The sequence below is a fragment of the Nannospalax galili genome, unplaced genomic scaffold (assembly GCF_000622305.1).
Source record: "Nannospalax galili isolate Female #2095 unplaced genomic scaffold, S.galili_v1.0 scaffold448, whole genome shotgun sequence".
NCBI classification, from domain to species: Eukaryota; Metazoa; Chordata; class Mammalia; order Rodentia; family Spalacidae; genus Nannospalax; species Nannospalax galili.
The window spans coordinates 354,016-365,413 of NW_008359324.1; the positions used below are offsets into that span (position 1 = coordinate 354,016).

An 11,398-nucleotide genomic window follows, 5' to 3' on the forward strand; every position below is an offset into this window, starting at 1 on the left:
TTCCCCTCCTCATCCTCCTTTTCCTCCTCCTCCTCCTCCTCCTCCTCCCCTTCCTCATCATTCCCCTCCTCATCCTCCTCTTCCTCCTCCTTCTCCTCTTCCTCCTCCTACTCTTCCTCCTTCTTCTCTTCTTTATCCTCATCCTCATCCTTGTCCTCCTAATTCTCCTCTTCCTCTTCCTCCCCCTCCTTCTTTCTTCTTCTAATTTTTTTAAATTCCCAGTCTGTGATTTTTATCTTTAGAAGCTCAGTTAGGTGTTCATTTTCTGTAGGGCACAGGTGAAGTTACACTGGAGCTGTAGAAGAGGAGGAAAAATGATGGAAAACCTCTTGGTGTCTGAGAATGGAAAAGGTCCAACGTCAGGACCTGGGTGCCAGGACCACGTGTGGAGTCAAGACCTCAGCTGCCCATCAAAGGAGACTGGAAGTCCATTCCTGAGAATCAGCCATCCCAAGACTAGAAATTGCAAATGTTAGAAACCTCCTTAGCATAAGCTCAGCAACAGTGGGAAAGCAACTGCCATGCACAACCTGGGACCTCAGGGTGAGGGTGAGAGATTGTGGCAACCACTCAGAGAAGCTTGGAACTGCTGCCCAACATGGAGAAGTTGTCCATCTTCCAATCTGCTATACCATCAGCCTACACAGAGGAATGTGGAACTGTGACTCACAGTAAGAGACTACAGTTCCGGGACCACAGCTCCAGCGCATAGGAATTTTTTTGCCTTTATTTTACTAGGAAAAGAATTTTATTAACTTTTTTCAAACTTTATTCCCAGGCTTCTTCAGCTTAATTTGCTGCAAAGAATAAATTGTGTATAAGCAAAAACTGAAAAGAGCTGCAGTGTCCAGGGAGCTGGGGCTTAAAAATATTAGATCTAGATTTATCAGATCCATAAACAAAAGCATTTTTAAAAGCAGCATAATAGAAAAGAGCAGCTCCCAGTAACTTCTTCAAGGTTTATCTTCTTCAGAAGTTGACTCAATTCAGTTTGCCTCATTCTTAGAAACCACATCAAAATTCGCCACAAGATCTTGAACTTCATCATCATCATCTTCTCTAGGAGCCCTTGCTTTTCCACCCACAGGTTGTTTAGGAAGAGCTTCAGCAGTCTCCTTAAACTAGTCAGACAGTCGGCACCAAGCTGGTTTAGGGTGCTGGGAAGCCTTTCTGTCAGCTGCTTTGTTTCAGCATGGCCTCTAATGGTGAAAGTGTTTGCTGCCAGATAGGCCTGAACTTTAGGCATCCAGGAGGAGGGCCTCTGCATACTGGTCCACACTGTCCATCAGGTATAAAGGCAGGTAGATGCTAACAAAAATGGTGTTATGAAATCACAGAGGCTTAGAGCTCATCTTTATAAAACAAGGCCCTTATATGGCTTTAAGAGAGCCCTGGTGCTTCTAGGAAAATCAGTCTAAAATTATCAGCAAGAACGTAACACTACTCTGACAACTGATAACAGTCTTTATTTTCCTGGTGTCCATGGTTCACTATCCTGCTCATGGCCTTAGCTGGGCCTCTAGTTCTCCTATTCCTGGCCCTGACAGGTGGATCTTGTCTGATCAATTTCCTGACTAGCTATATTAAACAAAGAGTAAATACAGTAAAAATCATCATCCTAAAACAAATCATCGTCCTAGAACAGTCTAGGATTTGACTCATGCCCATAGAGCCAGTGAGGAATGTGCTATGGCACCTTCTTGACCATAGCTATGCCATGTTAAAGTTTAGGCTAACTCTAGTCTCTGAAATTATCAGACAGTCGGCCCAGGGCATGGGAATGAACACACATCAAAAGGACCCCAGTTGTCTTGGGAACAGGTAAGTGTGTTCTGGAATGTACCTGCTAACTGCCAATTTATAATTTCTGTAGGTTATGCTTGGCTTGCTTCTGTGAAATAGTAATTGTTACTTAATAGAATAGAAATTGTTAAGGGGGCTTTGCACGTGAAAGCTTGGGAACTTAAAACTTTTAACCCTTGGTTATGGTTTCTTTGTATAAAATCTTACCCTAGAGATGGCTCAGGTTCCAACACCCTTGTGTAATCACTGGTCAACAAAGACTTTCATTTGGCTAAAGTTTGTCTGAGTGGTCTTCTCTGGTGAACCACCTCACAACAATCACAGCAACAGAAAAGTAACTAATACAGACAACCAATGCTGGTAGGGATATACAGAAAAAGGATCCCTTATTCACTGTTGGTTGGAGTGCTAACTAGTGCAGCAACTATAGAAATCAGTGTTGAGGTTCCTCAAAGAGCTAGAAACAGAACTAACTCCAGATGACCCAGATATACCACTCCTGGGCATATAGCCAAAGGTCTATATCCTACTAGAGAGATAATCACTTATCTGTTTTCACTGCTACTCTAGTCACAATTGCTAGGAAACGGAATCAGCCTAGATATCAATCAACTGGTGACTGGATAATGCAAATGTTGTACATATACACAATGGAGTTTTCTTCAGCCATAAAGAAAAATGAAATAAATTGCAGGTAAAATAATGAAACTGGAAGATTTATTTATTCTTTTTTCTTACAGTCATGAACTTAAGAGATAGTTTCCATTACCTAATGACTACTGTATTTGAAAATGAAGACTGTTAAACCTAGACAACATCACAATAAGAGCCAAAAAAAAAAAAGTTAATATCTCAAATGGTAAACAGATGATCCAGGGTTAACACTATGAGGTAAAAAAATGACCAGAAGAGTTAAGGGCTTTACGTTTACATTTTAGAGAAAATATACTTTGTCTTTTGAAGAATTCTACTGTTTAAGTACTAGAAGCTTAAAAATAGTACTTGGAAATTTAAGGTTAGTTCTGACACTCATTAGGAATGACAGAAATACCTAATTATGACCCAGAGAATGAATAAAGTGAGCACTTTATTACAATAATAAAATATATTTCCCATATCATTCCCATTTCTTCTTGTAAGAAACAAAAGGCTAAGGTGATACAAATAAAAATTTTAATCTGTAAAGATATAAGATAATGGTAATAACAATACAAAATATATAACCTGTACAATTTAGAGAGGACACAGACTTCAAAAAATATTTTTATACATTTATTGGTATGTGTGTGCACATGTGCAGGCACACACACGTGTGTGTCCATGTGCCACAGCACATAGGATGGTCAAAGGACAACTTCTGGCCATGTGGGTTCTGGAGACTGGACGCTGTCTTCAGGTTTGGTGGCAAATACCTCTACCACTGACCCATATTGCCAGCTCATAGGCTTTCAAAATAAAATCCCAGAATAGTTCAGCTAAGAAATTTAGGTGCTAACAAAAAAGCTTAAGAAAAAGGAAATAACATTTCTTCAAGAGCTAAAACAGTGTTCTGTGGAATTACTGATGGCTTTGACTTAAACTATAATTATTTACATAATATATTTCAGGATGTTAAGTCCATAAGAAAAATTAGGTATGTCTTTTGTCTGACACTGACTCATTCACAAATGAGATATTAAGTTCTATATTGTAAAGCAATTCTTGTGTCAGTACCTGATATTAGTTGATAATCTTGAAAAGTACAATTTTTGTCAGACTATTATCTGGGCCCCAGAAAAACTTTGCTTTTTGTCTAATGATTAACAACTTTAAGGAAAAAAAAATTAGAAAATATAAAATGACAATCTTGTAAATAGAAAGGAAGTAGAAACACTATTTTTATGAAAGCACCAGGGTTTGAAGAACACTAAATGCTTTCACTGCCTCTACTTTCACTTTGTAGAATTTATGAAATCATGATCTGGTTTCTTGGTTACACTGATTAAATTAATATAGTCATTCAATCTGTTTACTTATATATATCAGTTCATATTTGTAAATACTTTATATTTCTAGTTACTTTAAAGCATTACTGAGTACTCATGGCTAGTAATAATCACTGAACATACACACATTTTCTGTATGAAGTCTTTGAACTAAATTATGACTAGAGGTAATAGAAATCACACATTTTACCTAACAATTTACTTCAATTTTGTATCAATTAAAGGGGAGTATTACTAAATAAGATGAAAAATGTACACTTAAAAGGTGAAGAATATATTTTCTTATAAACTATGTCTTTGAAATAGGATAAAAAATAAAGTATTTTACTTTATTTGAGGGCTTGAACAACAAAAATGCATGAACATTTTCACCACCATTTAAAAAAATTATCAATTAAATGAGTTATAGCTTAGAGAATAATTTTCTTTCAGCTCTTGACTGTTAACTATCAATAGTAGAGAAGATTTAAATGAGAGACCTAGCACATTGAACATATGGTATGAGATACATTTCATTAAGTCATATTTAATAGTAAATTTGTTATAGCCAAGCTGAATTTCAGTCCTGACCTATGAGAATAGATTGTATAAAAGATATATAAATAAACAGGAATAGGTGTAAGATAATATGGCAGTTGCAAACATTTCACAAAGCAACACATTGTCACTATAGCAGGAATTCATACATAGTCTCCAAAGACAAGTAAAGATGAACAAACAAGAAGGGAGCAAGATTCTTACCTGGGCAACATATGCCGAGTCTGATATGAGAGAGAAACTGTCCATTTCTCCTCGGCTGATGTAAGTCTGAAGTAAAATGTTTATTTTCCCGTAACTATTTTCCACACCTCCAGGAGCTGAGAGTTCACAGAAATTGTTTAACAAGGCATCTAACTCTTCTATTTCCTCTTCTCTCACCTAGAAAGGTTAATGTTTTTATAGCAATATTTGGGGTCATTTACTGAAATTTTTCATGATGAAATTAAACCACGTTGTATGATTTATAAAACATTTTATTTATAATTTTTATGTGTATGAGTGTTCTGCCTACACTGTATTTAAGTGCACCCTATTGTGCAATGACTGCAGAGGTCAGAAGAGGCTGTCAGATGCCCTAGAACTGAAGTTACAGAGGAATGTTATCCACCATGTGGGTGCTGGGAACCAAACCTACGTCTTCAGCAAGAACAACCAGTGTTCTTAATTGCTGAGCCATCTCTCTAGCTTAACACATGGCATGTTTTAAAAAGCTTCCATTTAATATGATGCAACATTTTTCTTTTTTATAGCTAAAATCATTAATTTTCCCACAGGTAGTTATAAACTATAATATGAAATTCTTGAAGCTGATACAATTACATTTTGTTATTCATAACTATTATTAAAGCTGCCATTAACATATAAAATGTGTTATTCTACAAAAATTATATGACTTTACCATGTTTCAAATGATGAGAGTTCATTTTTATTCGATCAGAGTTAAACCTCTACGCAACTGGATTAGGACAAACTTGATTATCTTCAAACACATTCATTATAGCCATATATTTTTATATGGCATAACACATTCAATGCTTAAAGTTGTGAAGTACTATGTTTCAAAATGTTAAAGTTTTTTTTCTGTTAATGGTATTAACTTACAACCTTGTGTAGAAATATTCACATCTAAGTCTGAATCATGCATGTATTTTATACTGTTTTCACTGAACTTTATCTTTTAGTAGCCCCAAGTCATCACTACAAACTACAAAATTACTTGATTTGGAGCAAAAGCAAAGAATGATTTCAGGTATGATATAATATTAGGATTATGGACACTGTTGATAAATTGAAGAACACTAATGCTCTAAATGTATAATGTGCCATTTAGTTCATATTGTATCAGAAGTGGCAAATAATTATAAGCTCCAATAAATGAATGGATGTATTTATGTCATATACATTTCATTCTAACCTCAAATAATCTTACCTTAATTTGATCAAATTCTTCAGCTTTGGAGACAATAGCAAAGATATCGCCTTCTGTTTTGTGTGCATCAAAGAGTTCATTAAATGTCTATCAAGATAAATATCATATTTGATTAACATTGAAAGTCCAATGAGGTACTTTACATTCTAACATTTCTATAAATCACATACTTAAGAGAACGTTGGAGCCTGGTCATCACTTGCTAAAATAATACTAACTCTGCCTCTTCTAGTAGTTATAGGTTGCCAATAGTTTCTCGGCTGAAGGTGGGGCTTCTTGCCCATTTCCCCACTTGTATCCATGTTTTTGTCTGGTTTGAGTTTGCATAGGTCTTGCGCGTACTGTCACCATTTGCTCTAAGTTCTTATGTGCAACTTCCCAGCTACCGGGAAAACTCTGTACTCAGTAGTTCTTAACAAGATGCAAATAACTTTTCCATTTTTTATTAAAAAATATCACTAAGCTATCACTTCCCACTTAAAACATCCTGGCATTCATTCCAAAGAACTCACTAATATACTTTAAATGTTTTAGGAGTGGGTATATCTACTACTTGTGATATAGTCACTGACTGGTTTGGCAAAGGTTCTGGACGATCTAAAGCCTTATTTTTATTTTGTCTTTACTGAGGTATATTGCTGAATTAGTATAAATTGAATATATATTTTTGTACTAGTTGCTTTTGTTATTTTGCATTATTAATACACTTTGAAGACCATAAGTTTTAAAGTTGTGTTTTAAATGAACATGTTGCTGTATTTGCTCCATTTAGTGTCATACCTCGATGGTGCTGTATTTAATGTAGTAGTGGCTGGCAGTTCTCCCCAAATCAGTGGAGGAAAAGTATCCAGTCCGTTCTTCAAAACGAATCATCTTAGCTTTGTCCAATTTTTGGCCAACTTCAATAACTAATTGTTCTCGATGCTTTCTTAATGTTGGGTCAATCTAAAGAAAAGAAATATAAACCCTCAAGTTGTTTGGAGAGTCATTGCTTATAAACATAGACCTATTGATGGAAATAAAATAGTCTTCGGTAGTTTTAGTTGCACGATTTCTTTTTTAAAATTTTACTAAATTTTTTAATTTTTAAAAAATGTGTATGAGTGTATCGCCTGCATGTGTGTAAGTGCACCCACATCATGCAGTGCCCGCAGACGACAGAAGACAGCTTCAGATCCCCCAGAACTGCAGTTAGCTGCCAATGGGTGCTGGGATTCGAATCCTGGTCTTCTCCAAGAACAACTGCAAGCCATCTCTCCAGCCCCTAGTTACACTATTCCTTAAATAAAGCTTATATAAAAAAACAGCACATAAAACATGAAAATTAGCTCATTGTAACTCAGTACATGCTGACTAACCTTTCATATCCATGCTCTTGTCAGTCTCTGGTGATCATCATGATAGTCTCAATTTCTATGTTAACAACTTCTTTAGTTTTCATATGTGAATGACATCATGTGTTACTTGGTTTTCTGTGTCTGGCACGGTTAACATAATTCATTATCTCCAATTCCATTTATGTGGTCATAAATGACAACATTTCATTCTTTTTAATATTTTCTTTATTCATTCATCAGTTGAATGAACACATGTTGTGTTCATTTCTTTAGTATTGTGAATATTGTTGCAATGAACATGGGAGCACAGATTTTTTTTTAACATATCGATTTAATTTCTTATATATCTGTAGAGGTGTGTATGTGTGTGTGTGTGTGTGTGTGTGTGTGTTTGTGTGTGCATGCTCTGTAGTGAGATGTCTAGATGTCATAAGCTAATGGGAAAAAAAATTAAATAAAACTTGTCAATGCCAGGAATGGCCTCCAACTCTAGAAGCTTTTGAGCAGGTCTAGACCCTCAAACAATACTAGCCATTGCTCCTGCTCTTGGTTACCCACCAGAACTGGATGGTAAAACTATTGCTGAAGAAACGACATACATGGAGCTATAAAACAAAAAAGGAGAAATCAAGCTGATGAGGACTTCAGAGCCTCATCTCTACGTCCAGTGTTCATAGTGCTGGAAGGTGCTATCCTGTGAACAACTGTCCTGGCAAAATATAACTACCAGTGCAATAGTGGCACAAATATTATGGGAATAACTAACCACCCTTTAATTATTCATACCTTTAATTAAAGGTCTGCTTCCTAGGATGGAGCCCATATCTGACACTGATATCAGGCTTAGGGACCTGAAGCTAGGCACATAGGACATAGAGAGAACCTAATACTAGTTTTCTACTAGAATATTTAACCGCATTAAGTTGACTTTTAATGACTTATTGTTATACCAATAGACTACTCCATCTCTAAACTCTCACTAGAGAAATTTCCTTATGCAACAGATGGTGATTGAAACAGAAACTCACAATTGGTCAATGCTCAGAAAACAAGAGGGTACAGAGTGCTTATCCCTGAGTAGGACACCTATGGCAAACTTCTGCCTCCCAAAACTCAGGCATCACTGAAGAAGATGGGGTGGAAAGATTTTAAGAATCAGAGGTGATGGATGACCACAAAGAAAGTGTTTCCCAGTTAGAGTTACTCATATTTACTTAACAGCAATGGTGACAGCATGTACACATCTTATGCAACCTCAAAACAGACAAAATCCCAGTATAGACATGAGGAACTGGGTAAAAAGCTCGAATACCACCTAAGGAAAGTGTGGCAACAAATGGTTGCTGGGGAGGAAAGAGACAGTCGCTTTCAAGCATGGGACTCTTGGTAGGTTAACCAGACTCCAGTGGATGGACCCACACTGAAGGACATTTGGAAATAAAACTCTATAGGCCTTATTCTAGAGATAATAGAATAGATTAAATTGGGCAGGGGCTGGGATTGGAGAGATGGCTCATGAGTTAAGAGCACAGGATGCTTCTGCAGAGGCTGCTCTTGCAGAGCACCTAGATTTGATTCTCAGCACCCACATGGCACCTAACAACCACCTGTAACTCCAATTCCAAGGGAATCTGACACCCTCTTCTGACCTCCGTGGGAATTGCATGACACAGGTGCACTAACATACATTCAAGCAATACAGTCATAGATATAAAACAAAAATAATAATAAATAAAAATATTAAATTGGTTAGGGGAGCTAAACACAGGGGAGCATATCTAAATACCATCAAATTATACTGCATAAAAATCACAAAAGTTCAATTGTAGAACTCACTAACATCATAAATCTGCATATTCCCTTCTAGGATCTAAAGTACAAGCACTCGGAACATTTTATATTATAAATACTGGGGACTAGTTATAAGAAAAATTATCAATTCTTTCCTAGATTAGATTATGCCATTTTTCTTATCTATCAGTTTTTTTTTTTTTTCCCCTAGAAATGATGGTCTGTTGTAGTTTGTTTCTCCAATGCTGTGACAAAACACTCTGACCAATACCAACTTGGGGAGAAAAGGGTTTATACCAATATTTCTGTGAAATGTATACTGCATTCATTTTTTAAAAAAGACTTTATTTCGGATAGAAAGATGGCTCAGGGGTTAAGAGGGCTGGCTGCTCTTGTAGAGGACCTGGATGCAGTTCCTAGCACATGGAGGCTACTACAGAATTGCACATTTGGTCAGACACAGACAACCGAGAGATGTCCAATACTAGATGATACATCTACAGTTGAACCTGTACAACTAAAGCTCATGGAACACAGTGGAAGAAGGGATAGAGAGAAAACTAATGTATCCCTCAACAAGTAAAGCTTCCTTATACAACTGGCTAAGTTTTAAGGAATAGAAACTACAGTGTGTAGGATAGGATTCCTATGTGGAACCTCATCCACACACAGCTCAGGGACCATTGTGGAAGAGGGGGCAGAAAGACTGTAAGAGCCAGGGCTGGTCCAAAAACACAGGTAAGCAGAGGCTTCCAGACCACTGGAAGCTTCCACCTATGAACTTGTGGCAATGGTGGCATTGAGCACAGGACCCATATCAACTCAATTAAACAAGGGCCCAAAGGGGAGGAGATAACTAGGTGGGGGGCTGGCACTAGACTGAGAACTATTGGAGACTGATTGGGGCTGGGTGAGGGAGATTATGATTTACACACTAGATGGGCTCACTATACTCCAGTGAATGCATTTACACTGAAGGACATTTGGGTACAAATGCCTGAATGAATAGGACTTACATTTATGGTGGAATACATGAGGTTTGGTGGGGGGATGGAGGAAGCATGAATGAGGGAGGAGATCTAAATTTGATTAAGAACTGCTGTATGAAGTTACAAAAGCTCAATAAAAATAAACTATTTCATGTGTTAGCTTGTGCCTATAAATTTATGTTGGACAACAAAGGCAAAACACACAAATACACACACACACACACACACACACACGTTCAAACTCATTCTGTGATGGGGTCAGTGAAATGGCTCAGTGGGTAATGGAGAGAACTGACTCTTGCAAGTTGTCCTTTGATCTTCACACGTATGCCACAGCACGCCTCCCTCCCCCAATAAATAAATGTTTTCTTAAAAAAAAGAATTTTAAAAACTATAGTATGAACTGTGAAAATACATACCCTGGGAGAAAAGAAAAATCACTTTCTTCATACAGTATTCTTTATATTGTAAAACTATAAAACATGACGTGGTATTAACCTAGTACTTAAAAATCCAAATGATGTGTTAGCTTATTTCAAGATTTGAGATTCCTTAGCCCATGGAAATATATGTTATGTTTAGTTTATCCTTACCCCTCTGGGAATATTTTCACAATGTTCTCAATTAATCTCACAATGCCCCTATTTGTAATCGGAACAGCCAGCATTATATTGCTTAAAATGTATAACGTTAGAGACTATAACACACACACACACACACACACACACATATATATATATATATATAAACATCAAATTGGCTGTAAAATAAAACATCCGTTTGAAAATCAGTACATAGTTCAACTGGGAAAAAGAAAGGTAGTAGAGCCCTTTCTAGGGAAAATAAAGTACGAAAACCAAATGGTGTGAGAGTAACAGCCTCAGACCTAGTTGCTGCTTGTTTAGCCCCCTAGACTATAGCACTCCTAACCTGTAAGTTTGCAAAATACACTGCATAGGAAAAAGGAAAGAAAATTCCCAAGAGAATGGCAACTACTTTGATAACGCAATGAAATAGCTGTTAGCAGTAAGTGGAAAAACACTACAATTTTGAGTTAAATTTATCTTAATAATTTTGACTTCATATAAGTTAATATTCATGGTGATGGTGAAATAATGATCTCATTAGACTATGACTAGATTTTATCTGTAATTAGGATGCACTTAAGAGTACATAAGCAGAGTTAAAGAGAAGACAAGATCATATGGGTCTCTCAGTCACATGGGCCACACAACTATCAAGTTCATAGTGAGAACTGCTAACAGATGTATCCGATTCTCAATCTGTACCTATGCACTGAATCACGAAACCAATCCTGGCTTCCAAAGAGTTATGATAACTCATCACTGACATCGATTAATTTCAGAATACAGGATAAAAGGGACTTGATAAGAGGAACAGATTATACATAACACAAACCAATCACCAAAATGGTCATAAATTTGTCTAGTTTATTCCCAAACTAAATATATCAGTTTAAAAAGCAGCACAGTAAAATATCAATAAAGTGGATATATATATATA

The 11,398-nt window shown here is 36.6% G+C and overlaps 1 protein-coding gene across 7 annotated transcripts in view; it reads right to left on the reverse strand.

Moving 5' to 3' along the window:
• The window catches only part of Ascc3 (activating signal cointegrator 1 complex subunit 3), a 379,245-nt gene that overhangs the window by 180,137 nt on the left and 187,710 nt on the right, over nucleotides 1–11,398 (reverse strand). For all 7 annotated transcript variants that reach the window (XM_029558579.1, XM_029558580.1, XM_008822937.3 and 4 more), the window contains 3 exons: nucleotides 6,538–6,702; nucleotides 5,758–5,844; nucleotides 4,530–4,706 (listed from right to left, as the gene is read on the reverse strand). In XM_029558579.1, coding sequence (XP_029414439.1) covers nucleotides 4,530–4,706; nucleotides 5,758–5,844; nucleotides 6,538–6,702 — 429 coding nt within the window. The remainder of the gene's footprint in view (nucleotides 1–4,529; nucleotides 4,707–5,757; nucleotides 5,845–6,537; nucleotides 6,703–11,398) is intronic.